The sequence below is a fragment of the Pantherophis guttatus genome, chromosome 6 (genome assembly GCF_059756535.1).
Source record: "Pantherophis guttatus breed Tessera chromosome 6, ASM5975653v1, whole genome shotgun sequence".
NCBI classification, from domain to species: domain Eukaryota; kingdom Metazoa; phylum Chordata; class Lepidosauria; order Squamata; family Colubridae; genus Pantherophis; species Pantherophis guttatus.
This window is the reverse complement of record NC_142068.1, coordinates 10,325,752-10,343,412: the sequence shown is the minus strand read 5'-3', so window position 1 is coordinate 10,343,412 and position 17,661 is coordinate 10,325,752. Positions and strand designations below refer to the sequence as shown.

Here is a 17,661-nt window from a genome sequence, read left to right as displayed (position 1 = left end):
AAGGGGAGAAAGAGCTTTAAAATACCGGGTGGTATTTTTGCCAGCAGAATCTGAGCACGCTACGGTAAACTGATATGGGGTTACAAATATTTCATAGACTGGAATCATACACTGAAAAAATCCTTACAGGTTTCTTCAAGTACTTGTTTCTTCAAGTACACCCCCACACACCAGGGGTGGGTTCTACTTACCTTTACTACTGGTTCGCAACAGGATCGTGCGCGCGCCGAGCTTCTGCGCATGCGCAGAAGTTCTGAGCATGCGCAGATCGCCTATGATGACATCCGGAGCGGTAGGCAGAGCCTCCCGCCAGTTTTACTACCGGTTCTTGTGAACCGGTCCGAACCGGGGGCAACCCACCACTGCCACACACCCAAGTTTATTTACCAGCAGTTTAAAATTCATGTTTGCAATTTACAGTGTCAGGGTCAGACCATGTTTACAACTGTGGGCGGTTCTGGGAATTTCAAGAACATTTTCTAGGTTGATAACAAGTCAATTTTAAAGGGAGAAAGAGTGGAATTTGCAAATCTTTCCCAAGAGTTGATGCGTTCCCCTCTCTATTGTCAATATTGATGAGGTAAGCGTGTGCATGATTCAGGGAGTAAAAAGGTGATGCAAATGCTGAGCCAACAGGGCTAGCAGTCTGCTTGGAAACCTGCCCAATATTATTTACCTTTGTCAGCCTGTGTTAAGGATATTGTTGTGTTAACCAACCAGCAGAGTAAGTGCACAGAGAAATGGTACTGAGAGCAATGAATACAATACATACAAACTGGTTTAACAAAGCTTTTACTTTGTAGTGAAAAACAGTTGCATAGTCTTTTTAATCAATCCAAGTCTTTAGCCATTCAAATCAGTCTGAAGTTACAGATATCTTCTTACCAGACAAACAGCAGTAGGTAATAAACAGCAATTCAACGCTGGTAACAAATCACGATGGTAGCATATCCATCCATGTCTTCACACATGACAGTAACAGTTCCAACCAACAAGTCAAGCAGCAAGTCAAGCAATGATGAGAGCAGGTCCAACAATGACTATAGCTCGGCTTCCTTCTTATATACAGTTTATACTAGTAATTATCCACTTAAGATAAGTGAAATCAGCAGTGCAATGACTCAACAGTACAATTATGATAATTGCAGTCAGCATTCAGTCAGCAGTCATTAGTTATTACAATGACTCAGCAGTACAATTACTCAGCATTACATTTAAAGTTACAGAATACATTTAAAGTTATAGAACACATATATTGCCTGGACAACTTGTTAGACTTACACCATATCCTAACAGCCTGGAAAAAGCAGTTTTCCAGAGCCACACAGAACATCCTTCGCTTAGCACTTTTGTAGGACAGACATATTAAAATCTGACCGACAGAATAAATTCGTCCTGTAGATCCAAGGATTGAAAACGGTTCTCAAAGTGCTATTATATTTGGAATAGATATACCTAGATCAGGAGTGGGGAACAATGGCCCCCTTTATGACTTGTGGACTTCAAATCCCAGAATTCCTGAGCCAGGAATTCTGGGAGTTGAAGTCCACAAGTCATAAAGGGAGCCATCGTTCTCCACCCCTGACTTAGATGTTGAATTTACAGTAGGGGAAAAAAAAACAATTTAATGCTGAGTAAGATGCAAATGGATGAATTTTTAGATTGTTTATTTTTTACAAGGCTAAGCATAATCATGTGTAAACTGCAGTTGAGGCCTACTCTATATTCCATTTTGTATTCAGGCCTATCAAGGGTGAAATGCTCCCGGATTGTACCGAATCGCCCGGTCTGGTAGCGATCTTGGCTGTTGGTTCAGCAATCCGGTAGCAACGGTGGAGTGAAGCTCCGCCCACCCGCCCGGGTGTCATTACTTCCTGGTTTTAACCAGGAAGTAATGTGTTTTTACCTTCTGCGCATGTGCAGAATGTTTTGTACATGCGCAGAAGGTCTGCGCACGTATGTGACGCACACAGGCGGTGCATGCACTTTTGAACCGATAAGCAAGGTAAGTAGATTTCACCCCTGAGGCCTATGTGCAATTATCTGAGAAATCATTGTTTTATAATTTTATGAGCAATGGCCCATGATGTTGTCGGTTGTCTCGGTTTGCGTTAAAATCACCCCTTGTGTTTTGTTTTTTTAATTTGATTTATATGCCGCCCTTCTCCGGAGATTCAGGATGGCTTACAATGCGTTAAGCAATAGCCTTCATACTTTTGTATATTTTTACAAAGTCAGCTTATTGCCCCCACAAACTGGGTCCTCAATTTACCTACCTTAGAAAGGATGGAAGGCTGAGTCAACCTTGAGCCTGGCGAGATTCGAACTTACTAATTGCAGACAACTGGAGTTAAATTACAATGCATTAGTCTGCTGAGCTATCCAGGCTCAGCATAAATTTATTAATTTCAAATCAATAACAGAAAGACAAGATCAAGATAGATTGCATTTAAGCATTACAGGAACAGTTGTCACTTCTTTCTGAATGACATACAGGTACAGATCGTTTTCGCTCACTTATTGTCAGGCGCAAAAACAGGAACACTCACTGAGTTCAAAGCACAGAAAAATGTATTATAATTTCCTCCACACAAGAATCTAATCAACTAATGGTGAAAGTTAAATTGGCGCTAGATAAGGGTCCACGGAATTCATGGGGGTGGTGGTGGACATAGGTCTTTTGTGGCTGTGCAATGATTCCAAACTTATGACGTGTTTAATCCCATCTTCCAGCTCAGCCTGCTCATCTTTCACATCTATAGCTCCTATCAGGACTTGTGCTATTGATTTCAAAGTCCTTCTGCCAATTTTGAAAACCCTTAAAATACATTTGCAGGCTACTCATTAAACAATAAGCTAACCAAGTCAGTTGTACCTGCATAATATGCTACTCAAGGCTGACACTAATTCAATATCTAATGCATATGCCACTGAGTAAATGTGTTATGGAAATACGGTCTCTGTTGACCATTTTTACTGATAGAATAGAATAGAATAGAATAGAATAGAATAGAATAGAATAGAATAGAATAGAATAGAATAGAATTCTTTATTGGCCAAGTGTGATTGGACACACAAGGAATTTGTCTTGGTGCATAGGCTCTCAGTGTACATAAAAAGAAAAGATACATTCGTCAAGAATTATAAGGTAACAACACTTAACGATAGTCATAGGATACAAATAAGCAATCCGGAAACAATCAATATCAATATAAATCGTAAGGATACAAGCAACAAAGTTTACAGTCACGCAGTCATAGTGGAAGGAGATGGGTGATAGGAACGGTGAGAAGAGTAATAGTAATACTAATGTAGCCTTAGCAAATAATTTGATAGTGTTGAGGGAGGACTTATTTTAGCACATGCACTCAAAAGCCTGATTGGGCTTATTATCCAGGGAGGTCTTATTTTCGGGGAAACAGGGTATGTTTTTCAAATGATTTCCAGACCATGCATCACTCTAAGATTATATATAAACTATGCTCTCCATATAAGAATATTTATACAATATTCTTGGTTACAATTTATGGGGAACTTAAACTAAAATCAACACATAAATGCAGATATTAATTATTTTTTCCATGAAAAGCTTTTTAACGTGCTTTTTAATGTGCTGATGGTGTAGGAAACAAAGACAAAAAGCTTGGCAAGAGGTCATATTTGGGCTTCCCTGGGCATGACTTTGATCCTGAGGAAACCTCCGGGAAATGTTGTATTATGAGTTTTCCATGTCTTCCTTGGTCAGGCAAGGGATGGTCACGAAAGTTGGCACCAGGAGCTTGGAGGACATCGTGCTCACTCAGAATCGGAACGCGATGGACAAAGTCCACCCTGCTACGATGGAAAGAATGATGGGTGGTGAATGAATCTTGGTCTTCTGAGGATCCGCTTTCTTCCCTTTTACACGCAGTGTCATTAGACCTGTGATGATGGTGGCGGCAGCGACGATCAAATTTAGGAAACCTCCTATGGGGCCGTCGGTGGTAATCATCTGGTCTATGAGGAAAAGGTCCGGGAAATGGAGGCCAAGGAGGCGGTTGTGGATATTTACTAGGAGGAAAATGATGGGGACCCCCAGGAGGAGGAGAAGGGTACTGAGGTCCTGGAGGAGGGGGAATGCCAGGATGTTCCTCTTGGGTCTGTTCAGACTTATGGTTGCCCCTGGGACTTGCAGGACTTACTTGATAATGGCCAAGAATTTGTGTGTCTCTATATTCGTGGGGGTGTCCATGATGGTGAGAATGATTGTGGTGATGATGATGATGACGATGAGGGCGATGATGATGGTGGTGGTGGGAATGAGGATGTTTATGATGTCTGCATTCCTGCCCGGTGACATTGCAATGATGACGGCCTTCTCCTGAATCATGGTGGAAGTGGTGATGGGGATGGTGGTGATGATGATGGAAGCGGCTGAGATTCTTTGCAAAGGAAGTTAAAAGGACAAGTCACCATTTATGAATGTATGGAACACAGATGAGAAAGAAGAAACCAAGTTAGTTTAGAACTCTTATTTGCTGTGTATTTGTGAAGGTATGTAACACGTATTGCAAGGAAAATGCAAAATATATAAATAAAAATACTATATAAATAAAAAAACCCTCCAATTTTAGTACCCTGTAATCCCTTAATTCAGGGTAGAGTCTGGGCAACTGATTAGAGCTGAACGTTTACTAGCTGGATGCCCTTCCTGATGCCTAAATGGAGTTCGCAGCATTATATTTAATAATACACATAAATATAAGTCTATGTGTTTTTTCTCCTAGCAGTTAAATCATTTGCACTCTTACCTGAGTATCATAGATTGCACAGGAGTCTACTACAACCACATCTGGGGCTCCTGACTCTTTAACTATTCGTCCTACGCAAAATCCCAGATTCTACAGAGAAAAAGGAAATGATAACAGTTGAGATGAATTTTGTAAATTTGACATCTCTCTCTCTTTCTCTCTCCCTATCTCTCTGCTTCCCTCAGTCGTCCTCCTTGACTTATGACCACAACTGAGTCCAGCATTTCTGTTGTTAAGCAAGATGGTTGTTAAGCGAGTCATGACCAATTTTATAACCATTTTTTTTACAATAGAACGCATTGCAGTTGTTAATTGCATCATGTGGTCTTTAAACAAATCCAGCTTTCCCCATTGACTTTGCTTCTCAGAAGCTGGCTAAGAAGGTCATAAATGATGATCACGTGATTCAGGGATGCTATAACCATTGGACATACATGCCAGATACCAAGCAACCAAATGTGGGGATGCTGTGTTGGTTGTAAGTGTGAGGACTGGTTGTAAGTCACATTTTTCAGTGCTGTTGTAACTTTGAATGGTCACTAAATGAATGGTTGTAAGTTGAGGACTCTCTCTCTCTCTCTCTCTCTCTCTTTGTCTGTCTATTCATCCATCCATCCATCCATCCATTCATCTCTCTACTCATCCATCCATCCACCACCCATCCATCTCTCCATCCATCCATCCATCCATCCATCCATCATCCATCCATCCATCTCTCTACTCATCCATCCATCCACCACCCATCCATCTCTCCATCCATCCATCCATCCATCCATCCATCCATCCATCTCTCCATCTCTCCATCCATCTCTCCATCCATTTCTCCATCCATCCATCCATCTATCTCTCCATCCATCTCTCCATTCATTCATCTCTTCATCCATCCATCTATCTCTCCATCCATCTCTCCATCCATTCATCTCTCCATCCATCCCTCCATCCCTCCATCTCTCCATCCCTCCATCCCTCCATTCATCCCTCCCTCCCTCTCTCCCTCCAGATCTCCATCCATCTATCCACACACGTGTACAAACACACACGTTACAGTTTTATAATGTTTAAATCTGTTACACCATGAAGAAATAAAAAATGTCAACAGTTTAATAATAAAATTAGGCATTTCCTCTCCTTCCTCTCTGTGCAACTGATGTCTTCCTAGTCTTTCCTCTCTCCTCCCTTCCCCTTTCCTTCTTCCCCAAGGACCCACCTTCCCACCCCAATCTTTTCCTACAAACAAGAGAAACTTAATCTGAGGAAGGAATAAGCATGGGAATTTATAAGATTCCTTTCAAGAGTATTTAATTACACCTTGTAACTTATCACACCATATTGTATATGTTATATCTTCTTATACGTAGAACACTGTTTCTCAATCTTAGCCTTTTCAAGATTTGATCGGGGAATTTTGGGAGTTGAAGTCCACGCATTTTAACATTGCTAAGGTTTTTGAGAATCACTGCTGCAGGAAATGCTGTGCTACCTTTCAGTTTAGCTCACAATTTAAAACTGAGATAACAAAACTGTGATGGAATAAAAAGGTCAATGGGGCCAGAACAAAAGTGTAATCTAATGTCACTGATAAAAAAAATATGCATTGAATTAATTAAATAAATACAGTTAAGATGATAGAAAAGGGAAAGTCACCCTCAAGTTAAGGTTGATCCCTGGGGACTAAACAAACATAACCCTGCAGTTTTCTTGACAACATGACAATAGTGGGTGTGACATTTTCTTCTACTAGATTATTTTTCAGTTTCCCAATTCAGCTTGGGAATTAAGGTCTCCCATCACAATACTAACCAGATTTGATTACGCTTAGCTTCTGAGCCTGAGAAAGCTAGGCAATATTTTTCCTTTATGCTGGTAAAAAAATCTGATAAAATGGCAATTTTTCTAGGCGTTTTGGAAACCACACACACACAAAGCCTCTTGGTATGCCCAAGATTGTGCAGGAATGGGGAAATTGCAGTTCTCCTCAAATTGCTGAATTACAATTCCCATCACACCAGCCTTTTTTCGTTTATAAAACGTATTTATAAGGCTTGACTGCAACAATTTTAACGGGTGAACAACAATAAAAACATGGGGCTCCTTATTAAATCAGTATCTAGATCTGCTATTCTTCCCTTTAGCAGCTATAGTTTAAGTAAAGTTTAAAGGCTTTTCTCTCCAAGGCATACGTATCAATCCACTGATCCTTGTTACTGAGATACATTTGAGGATCTATAATAGATCCTGAAAACCTCTATATCGCAACTGCCTATTTACTTCCTACAATTTGTTAGCCAAACTACTTTTGCATATATTATCTCCACTCACAGCTTTTCCATCAGGCAGGAATTCACATTGGGAAACACTTGTTGTGTCGGTGTTTCTTGGGCATCTTGTCTCTTTTATGGTGAATTCAACAATGAATCCCGTACGGTCGGCCACCTGCATAAAATAAACAAAACAGGGATCAAATTATATCCAACTTTTCCAATATTGTAGTTCACTTTGGCGTTCGCATCTAAGGATGACTGCAGGACAGATGTAATTTTTTTGATTAAAATTTTCACCTAGGAAAGTTTTAGAAAAATCAGGCTATTCCACCGGGGTCTGTTCAGAATTAAATCAGAATAATCCTAGGCATAAGATAATGGAGGAGGAAAGAGGACTAAAGATGCCCATTCTCGACACTGCTAGTACAATAATGATGTCCGCTTTGGAAGCCATATTAGGCCGGAAGCTTCCATGCTGCCACCTTCTCATGTGTGGGAAAGTAGGAGGGGGGATTTAGTAGAGGGGTTGTCTGTAAACATAATAGCATTCTTCCTGTCAGTCAAGGTCAGGGAGATCCTGCATCTGGAGAAGGAGTGGTCAGAGCGATGTCTCAAGATAGGACGGCGGTTGATTGGAGCATGTGATTGACTGAGGACTGAGGGGATGGTTTGGAGTTTTTTGATTTACTGAGGAAAAACCTGGACCTCTCAGATTCGGGTTTTCCCAGATGTGCCAGTTTACCTATTCTAGTAAATAGAACTTTGAAAATGCTTGCTTCAGAGTCTTTACTTGGAGCTGGGTTTTTTTCTGGAGCGCTGACAAATGACACTACGAAAGGGCTTTAATACAGTTAAAGGTAAAGGTTCCCCTCGCACATATGTGCTAGTCGTTTCTGACTCTAGGGGGCGGTGCTCATCTCCGTTTCAAAGCCAAAGAGCCAGCGCTGTCTGAAGACGTCTCCGTGGCTGGCATGACTCAACGCCAAAGGCGCATGGAACGCTGCTACCTTCCCACCAAAGGTGGTCCCTATTTTTCTACTTGCATTTTTTACGTGCTTTAGAATTGCTAGGCTGGCAGAAGCCGGGACAAGTAACGAGAGCTCACCCCATTACGCGGCACTAGGGATTCGAACCGCTGAACTGCTGACCTTTCGATCGACAAGATCAACGTCTTAGCCACTGAGCCACCGCATCCCCTTTAATACAGTTAAGAGATGGGTTAAATTTGATATGCGTTCCATTCATAAAAATAGCAATTATAAGAATAACACTTTAAGAAGGAAGGAAGGAAGGAAGGAAGGAAGGAAGGAAGGAAGGAAGGAAGGAAGGAAGGAAGGAAGGAAAGAGAATAGTGAAAGGTGCTTAAGTAGAATGGATTTAAACCATTTTCCACTGCTGGTCCTTTCCTTCCTGATATCTTGGGAAATAATTTTTTACATAAGCCTACAGATCCAAGAGGAGAACACGGATACATACTGCGCTGAAAACCTTCTGGACTTTCTCCACCTTGAAATAATTTGACTCATTGCTCTCCAGCCTGTATTTCTCTAAAATCTTGTTGGCTTCTTCGGTGTGCTTCTCAGTGTCCTCTAGAACTGTTACTCTTACAGGGCAACGCTTGCATTCATATATTTTTGGTGGAACTGTAAAAAAAAAAAAAAGCACTGTTATCAACACTGCATTGATCTGAGTTGACTTCACACATTAAAGCTGGAGCAAATTAGTAAAAAGTAATCTTCCCATGTAATCTTTAAATGCTAAAGTTCTCAAAAAATTTCCCTGTTAAATTTTTGATGTCAGCTAAGTGATAATATCTATTACCACACTGTTCCTGCCACCAAAAATTAAAAATTCAAAAGTCTCATGTTCGGCAGCCAAAACATTTTCCTCCTCTACGATAAGATGGGATATTAAGTTTTCTAGTAGAATTTCTATTTATTTATTTTATTTAAGTATTTATAACATTTATTGGCCGCCAATCTTACTATAGGGTATCTCTGGACGGTTTATAGATGTATAAAATCTAAAACATAAAAACACTAAAAGACAAAACGTTAAAACCAAAGGCACATGAGGAGGGCAGGAGGGGAGCTGGGACCTATTAGTACTCAATCAACCACCTCTAATGCGCTGTTCCCCCATTGCAGTGGTGGGTTTCAAAATTTTTTACTACCGGTTCTGTGGGTGTGGCTTGGTTGGCGTGGCATGGCTTGGTGGGAGTGCCTTGGTGGGTGTGGCAGAGGACGGATACTGTAAAATCTCCATTCCCACCCCACTCCAGGGGAAGGATACTGTAAAATCTCCATTCCCACCCTACTTCAGGGGAAGGATACTGCAAAATCCCCATTTCCTCCCGATCAGCTGGGACTCTGGAGGCAGAGAATAGATGGGGCTGGGGCCAGTCAGAATTTTTACTACCGGTTCTCTGAACTATCCAAAATTTCCGCTACCGGTTCTCCAGAACTGGTCAGAACCTGCTGAAACCCACCTCTGCCCCACTGGGACCCCCAAGCTGACTGGCAAAGCCATGTCTTTAGGCCCTTACAAAAAGATAGGAGGGTTGGGTCCAACCTCACATTGGGGGTGGGGGTGGGGGACACAAGATGTTCCAGAGGGCAGGAACCATAGCAGAAAAGGCCCTTCTCCTAGACCCATGATGGCGAACCTATGGCACACGTGCCACAGGTGGCATGTGGAGCCATATCGGAGGGCACGCCAGCGTTGTCCTAGCTGAGCTCCAGCACGCATGTGTGCCGGTTAGCTAATTTTCAGGCCTTCCAGGCCCACTGGAAGTCAGGAAACAGGCTATTTCCGGCGTCCGGAGGGCCTCCAGGGGTGTGTGGAAGGCTGTTTTCACTCTCCCCAGGCTCCAAGAAAGCCTCTGGAGCCTGGGGAGGGCGAAAAACGGGCCTACCGGGCCCACCGTGCCATCACGTGCCAAAAGCGTGGGGGCATGGGGGGGGCTGTAGTGCATTGAATTATGGGTGTGGGCATGCGGATGTGCGACCCCCCCATGCTCCCCATGCTTTTGGCACATGACGGCAAAAAGGTTAGCCATTGCTGTCCTAGACCCTGCCAGCTGGAATACTTGGGCTGACGGGACCCGCAGCATGCCTCCTCTGCCAGCATGAGTGGGACGGGTTAGTCCCAGTGGGTGAAACGGTCCCTCAAGTAACCTGGATTATCTATTAGTTAATATGACTGCAATTTCTGAGGTTGTGCAGATGAACTGGTGAAGTATTGAGAGAAGCACATAAAAGCTGTCCTCCATGTTTATCTGTGTCCAGGGGTATCCATGGAAAAGGGTCTGATAAATATGACTATAAAAAAAATATGGTTTTGAACAGGCAGTTTCAGCCACCATCTTGATTTTTTTGAACCTCCTGTTACCTCTTTCTATAACCTCAAATCCTGACTCACTCTTATCTCTGCCTTTCCCCAAACTGCAGTTGGATGCCTTGCCTTGTTTCATGCATCTATACATTTAGACGATAATTCCTGTCTGTCTGCCTAGCTCTTCCTTCCTTCCTTCCTTCCTTCCTTCCTTCCTTCCTTCCTTCCTTCCTTCCTTTTCTCTCTCTCCCTCCCCCTCCCTCCCTCTTCCTTCCTTCCTTCCTTTTTTCTCTCTCTCTCCCCCTTCCTTTCTTCCCTTGCTGCCTCCCTCCCTCCCTCCCTCCCTCCCTTTCTTTCTTTCTTTCTTTCTTTCTTTCTTTCTTTCCTCTATCTATCTATCTATCTATCTATCTATCTATCTATCTATCTATCAATCTAATTTAAAATTGAAAAAAAAGTTTAAGGGCAGTGGCATTTGTTATGGACGTGCAGACTTATCATCATCCTCTGCAAAATCGGAAGCACCAGACTTTTACCCCAAACTTTTTCTAGCAGACAAGATTGTACATTTTCCAAAAGTGCATAGCCTACATAGCTATCTAGGTCACTGAGATGCTTCTTTATCTGATTCCGACTTGTAATTTAGAAGAACGTGAATACCTGGACTGACAGTGCAGTTGTACGCATACAGCAGTTTTCTTTGAGAAAGTTCATTTATATACAGAACAGCCTTACATTGTCCCAAATCCTGGAAAAAGACACAAGAAAAGGCATCAGTTCCAAGTTGTATTTTAGGGAAAGTCAAAAGGTCTTGAGTAGAAGTTGACTCCTAGCAATGTCTTGGCCACGACCCTGGAAAGTTCTTGTCTGAAAGAAACATGAAGAAAATAGGAAGTGTGCACCTCATGAGCCAAGGCAACACAATGCCAATTCATTAGCTTCCAAATGATTAGATAATGTAATTGAGACACTGAGCAGGGAGGCCTGGTGTGCTGTGGTCTATAGGGCCATGAAGAGTTGTACTTGATTTAGCGACTGAACAACAAACAATAAAAAATACTTCTAAAACATGCAGATGATATTAGAATTAGAATTTTTTTTATTGGCCAAGTGTGATTGGACACACAAGGAATTTGTCTTTGGTGCATAGGCTCTCAGTGTACATAAAAGAAAAGATACATTCATCAAGAATCATAAAGTACAACACATAATGATAGTCATAGGTACAAATAAGCAATCCGGAAACAATATCAATGTAAATCATAAGAATACAAGCAAACAAAATTACAGTCATACAGTCATCAGTGAGAGGAGATGGGTTGTAGGAACGACAAGAAGATTAATAGTAGTGCAGACTTAGTGAATAGTTTGACAGTGTTGAGGGAATTATTTGTTTAGCAGAGTGATGGCGTTCGGGGAAAAACTGTCCTTGTGTCTAGTTGTTCTGGTGTGCAGTGTTCTATAGCGTCGTTTTGAGGGTAGGAGTTGAAACAGTTTATGTCCAGGATGTGAGGGGTCTCCGCTGGGGAGTATAAATGTGGAGCACTTTGGGGCCTCACCCAAGAAAATCCCTTTTCTAAACCTTAGTATTTGTGGGTGGGATTATGTGGCAGTACAAATAATGTGCTAACGTCACATTTCTGTTGGTTTGTGGTTACACAAGCAGGACTTTTCACAGAAGTATACCTCAAATAGTTAATGTTTAGAAAGAATAGAGATGGACATTACTTGCCGTTATACTTAAGAATGGTCGCTGCTCACAGGATGACCAATGTTGTCTGGATATTACAGGACATGGCGTTTCCAAGACATCCAAAGTTAGGTATGCTATGGATGTGTTTTCCTGAAGTGGGGAAAAAAAAGAGCAAGATGGAAGAAAAATCAGGCATGTTCTGCTGAAGATGTTCATTAAAAAAAAAGAGAGATAAATTTTCATTTTCAAAAACTGGCTCACCATCTACACACCATCTACACATTATAATGTGGATCTTGAACCACAGCAGTGAAAATCAGTATTGCTCATTTCCAGCAATAAACCAGATAAATCTAAGTGCTAAGAGCAATAGCACTTAGATTTATATACCACTTCATATTGGTTTACATCTCTCTCTAAGTGGCTTACAGAATCAGCATATTTCCCCCAACCATCTGGGTCCTCATTTTACGGATCTCAGAAGCAGAGGTGGTATTCAGCCGGTTTGTACCAGTTCGGACGAACTGGTAGCGGCGAATGCGGGTGGGGTGGGCCCGCCCCCGCCCGCCGACCTGGACTTAATGCCGTCCTATTTAGCCATGTTTTCGAGGCCGGGTGCATGCGTGGAAGGCATGCATGCATGCAAAGCACATGCGTGAAAGGCTGGGTGCATGTGTGGATGGTGCAGGCAGCGAACCGGTGGTAAGAATATTGGAAACCCACTGCTGCTCGGAAGGATGGAAGGCTGAGTGAAACCTGAGACATTCAGAATCGAACTTCTGAAGTGAGCAGTAAGTTAGTAAATTGCCTGGCCTGTCGGACCTGTAAACATAGTGATTGGACCATGGTCCATTGCCCAAAGACAATGCCCAATTAAGTCCCACCGGACACGAGAAACTCCTTGAGCAAAATCCCTTTATTGATGCACAACAACAGGGTCGCCTCCAAGCAAAGAAGAGGAGCCCCCAACAGCGTCATACATAGCTTTTTTTCATTTTTCACAGGAAACGAGCAAAGTGTTGCAATTGGTTACTTGCTAATGCGCAGGCGGACTTGAGTAATGACATCCCACAATGTTTGTGGTGTGTATTTTAGGATGCTAATGAGACTTTCTGGGGCAAAAGGGCTGCTCTTGAGGCTTTCCCCGAATCTTGCAGAACTTGACACCTGATGCTGCTTTGGCTATTTCGAGTTAACACCTTACTGTGTTCCTTCGTTTTGGGACCTCATCTTCCTGAAATGGTGACCATAGTGGCTGGGACAACATCAGTGGTGGGATTCTACCGGTTCAGACCGGTTTGGCCGAACCAGTAGTTCCCACTTCCTGCCGAGAACAAACCGGTTCTCTGTTGCTGTAAAAGTGGTCCCTCCTGCCCGACCCGGGTTATATCGACCTTTATTTCTGCTTTGAAGCGCAGCTGATCAGGGGCGGCAGATTGAATTTTATTTATTTATTTATTTATTTATTAGATTTTTATACCGCCCCCTCTCCCGAAGGACTCGGGGTGGTGAATTGGCCCTCCTCAGCTGTTTTCCTTGCTCCTTTCCTTGTTTGCAATGTGGAAGCTCAATTTTATGGAAACTGTGCACGCACGCGCTCAGGGAACCGGTTGTTCAACCGGTAGGATCCCACCCCTGGACAACATCCTCTTGAAACTGCAACCAAACTTGCTCTTAATTTTCTCTTCCTTCAGGCCGATGCAATGCAAAGCTCAGCTTTCCAACAGAGGCTGTCTCATGGCAACCAGGTGCTATTCTGTAAGCAGGGACTCTTTTCGCGATCCTGTAAGTGGCACTCTGGTTTTTAAGGAAGTGCCACAGACTCCACGAACTGATGGAGCAGGCCGAGTCCTGCAAATCTTTGGGCTGGCTGAGCGGGAAGCAGGCCTCGGCCTACCACCTGCAACAGCCCCCAATGGACCAATAGCTTCTCATGCCCGGCTTTGGTTTCCCTTGGGTGGCTGAGTGGCTGGATTGGGAGCAGGTGAAGGCACGCAGGGACTCAGAAGACTGGATGGGGGAGATGGGGCGGGTATCGCTGCAGTGTACCTGTGGTTGGTTGTAAAGGTAAACAACTGCAGAGGCACTGCAGAGGCCTTAACTTTGAAACCTGGTTATAAGTAGATTTTGTGAGGGGGGGGAGGGTTGTAACTTTGATGTAACTTTGACCGGCCGCTAAGCAACCGGTCGTAAGTCAAAGACTACCTGTATTGTAGTGTAACTGTGATTTTAAATGTGAAAAATGTTAAATAAAAATTATTTAAAAAACAACAACAAAGACTACCTGTATTGTTTGTCCCCCCCCCCAATAGATGGATGGAAAATAAGAGATTCTAGGTTCCTCCGCATTCACTGTGGCATATGTTTATATTTGTACTTCAAAATGAAGCACATTTTAAAATTAAGCCCAAGTAAGTTTATGAGTGCCACCAGTTTTTTTAAAAAAAACATTTAAAAAAAAGTTTTTTAAAAGTGCCATTTCAAAAAAACAAAAACAAAGCCCATAACAACTCCTAAGTGACACAAAGAAGTACTTCCAAAATGATCACACGATGCAGTCAAATAATGATTCACCTGTTTGCGTTAAATCAGAGAATTATGACAGGCATGGACTCCACGCTGGAACAACTAGTGCAGTGGTGGGTTCTAACTGGCTTTACTACCAGTTCTCTTTGTGCATGCGCTTCGCGTGTGATTGCCATTGGGAATCTGCCCAGCTGAGGTGCGGCAATCCACTCAGCTGCCGCACCTATCAGCTGGGCTAAAAAAGAAGAAATAAAAGGTAAGAATAATGCACGGGCGGGCAGGAGGGCCCAGCTCCCGGACAAAGAGAACTGGTTCAGTGATGTCATATCATCACCGCTACCGGCTTGGCCGAACCAGGCCGAACCGGAAGGAACCCACCACTGAACCAGTGAGGAGCCACCCACAGCTGCGGTACTTACCAAGTGTTGGTAATGAGCATCAGCAACCCGGAACAGGGCAAAAACGTAGCCTTCTTTGCGATATTGATTGATTAAATTCAGGGCCACCTCTGCATCATTCTCTATTCTTGTATCATTGCAGTCTTCAGGGACTATCAGGGCACGGCAGGATGTGGTCCATGCCACAATAAATAGAGCACAGGCTAGCAATTTCATTTGGGCTGTGAGATGGATTGATCCGCTTAAGCCACCGGACTGGAGCTCTTTTGAGCTGATATTAAAAATTCAATTCCATAAACGCGAAGGGATGTTTATTTTTTGGTAGATCTGGTCTCAAGGTTCTTGAACCAGTTGCCTTGATCCCTGGCTAAGCAAAATAAATAGAAAATGAATGATTGATGGAGTAAATAAGGAGGGAAAGGGGATCCAAAATGAGGAAGTAATATTTGAAGCAATGGATAAAATAATGTGAAATTCTGACATTGCATAGGGCCGTGATGGCGAAGCTATGGTATGCGTGCCACACGTAGCATGCAACGGCCACTCTGTGGGCACGTGAGCCGTTGCCCAAGTTCAGCTCCACCACGCATGCGTGTGCCTCTCGCCGGCCAGCTAGTTGTCGGGCAGTGGTGAAATCCACTGAAATATTTTTTACTACTGGTTCTGTGGGCATGGCTTGGTGGGCATGGCAGGGGAAGGATACTGCATCTCCATTCCCACCTCACTCTGGGGGCAGCCAGAGGTGGTATTTGCCGGTTCTCTGAACTGCTCAAAATTTCCGCTACTGATTCCCCAGAACCTGTCAGAACCTGCTGGATTTTACCCCTGTTGTCAGGTCTCTTCCGCGCATGCACGGGGGTGGGGTGCATGTGTGGGGGCACGTGTGCATGCGCAGAGGCGGGGCGTGTGCAGGGGCACATGGGTACACATGGTACACATGAACAGGGTGCATGTGCATTGCATTTTGGGGGTTCAGGCACACACGCATGCATTTGTGCATGCATGTGCACACTTTGGACAAGGTTAGCCATCACTGGCATAGGGCAATGATTGTGGGCTACAGGAAGTTAGAGGTAGCTTGCATTGATTCGAAGCTCTCAGTACAGGTAGGCCTCAACATGCAACCACAATTGAGCCCAAAATGTAGGTCGTTAAGTGAGAAATTCATTGAGTGAGTTTTGCCCCATTTTACAACTTTTTTTCCACATTTGTGAACATAAGTGAACCACTGCAGTTGTTAAATTAGTAACACGGTTATTAAGTGAATCTGGCTCCCCCGTTGACTTTGATTGTCAGAAGGCCATAAAAGGGGATCACATGACCCTGGGACACTGCAACCGTCATAAGTGTGAGTCAGTTGTCAAGCATCCGATTGCAAATCATGTGACCAGGGGGATGCTACAACTGTCATAAGTGTGAAACTTTAATTTAATTTAATTAATTCAATTTATATGCCGCCCCTCTCCGAAGACTCAGGGCGGCCATAAAAACGGTCATAAGTTGCTTTTTTCAGTGCTGTTATAACTTTGAATGGTCACTAAGTGAACTGTAAGTCCAGGACTACCTGTATACAGAATTCTGTGCTAGTTGAACAAACAATGAGACAGTCCAAAGTATGAACTATGGTACTTTTATGCGACTGTTTTTTTCCATGTAAAATTGAAGTTGTCTTGCCAATAATTGACAAAGTCACCACCTTCTCTTAGAATTAAAGACTCACAATTGAGCTTGATGGTGGGACATTAGAGCAGAGGTGTCAAACTCGATTTCATTGAGGGCCGCATCAGGGTTGTGCTTGACCTTGGGGTTCCAGGGTGGGCGTGGTCAGGGTGGGTGTGGCCAGCTCGACGTCACTCGTGTCACGGGTGCCTGTGGTGGCCCAAGCGCTCTGCCAGCGAAAACGGGCTCCCGAACTCCATTTTTAATGGCAGAAGCACTGGGGGCCGATCCTTCGCTGTTTCCAAGGTAGCCTCGTGGGCCAGATCTAAGCACCCCATGGACTGGATCTGGCCTGCGGGCCTTGAGTTTGACACCCCTGCATTAGAGGCAGAATCTGTACAATGAGTTGCGCCGTAACAATATTTCTTAGTCTTTAACTACTTGGGTTTTTGAGCCATGATTTATGAAGTAGCCTGCTGTGTGCATGCAGCCAATTGCTTATTCAGTACCTCATGATTAAATAATCGATCACTTCCCACAGTATATGAATCCAGACAGTATTTTATTGATGAAAATTCTAACAACAATCTGCAATTCTCCTCATGTATGGATCTAGACTAACTATGTGCAACTGTTTATCGCTATGTTATATGGTCACCGGTGTGAGAGAAATGAGGTTGGCTGCAGAAACATAATGTACATTGAGTTTCCTTAAAAAAAAATTATGTTCCAATGCATTTTTAAAATTTATTTCATTTTTGCATGTCATAGATGTCGTCCATTGATTAACCCAGGGGTGAAATCCAAAATTTTTCTCTACTGGTTCTGTGGGCGTGGTTTAGTGGGCATGGCAGGGGAAGGATACTGCAAAATCTCCTTTCCCACCCAACTCCAGGGGAAGGATACTGCAAAATCCCCATTCCCTCCCCACCCTGTAACCAGCCAGAGGTGGTATTTGCCGGTTCTCCTAACTGCTCAAATTTTCCGCTACCAATTCTCCA

The 17,661-nt window shown here is 43.3% G+C and overlaps 1 protein-coding gene across 1 annotated transcript; it reads right to left on the bottom strand.

Annotated features, from left to right (window-relative positions):
- Positions 1 to 776: 776 nt before the first annotated feature.
- HRG (histidine rich glycoprotein) lies at positions 777 to 15,304 on the bottom strand. Its single transcript, XM_034440295.3, has 7 exons — positions 15,023 to 15,304; positions 12,117 to 12,227; positions 11,045 to 11,132; positions 8,528 to 8,694; positions 7,110 to 7,223; positions 4,791 to 4,880; positions 777 to 4,421 (listed from the first exon to the last, which is right to left on the bottom strand). Exons 1-7 carry the CDS (start codon positions 15,215 to 15,217, stop codon positions 3,606 to 3,608), a joined length of 1,581 nt encoding a protein of 526 aa, XP_034296186.2. The 5' UTR covers positions 15,218 to 15,304; the 3' UTR covers positions 777 to 3,605.
- Between the last annotated feature and the right edge of the window lie 2,357 nt (positions 15,305 to 17,661).

Bases quoted from the DNA above. Each gene is read 5' to 3' on its own strand.
- HRG (XM_034440295.3), bottom strand. From the start codon at position 15,217: ATGAAATTGCTAGCCTGTGCTCTATTTATTGTGGCATGGACCACATCC. The intron at 7,224-8,527 runs GTATGTATCCGT...TATTTTATGCAG, and splicing joins TCCAGAAGGTTTTCAGCGCA to GTGGCCGACCGTACGGGATT. The intron at 4,422-4,790 runs GTAAGAGTGCAA...TCCTTTGCAAAG, and splicing joins GTGCAATCTATGATACTCAG to AATCTCAGCCGCTTCCATCA.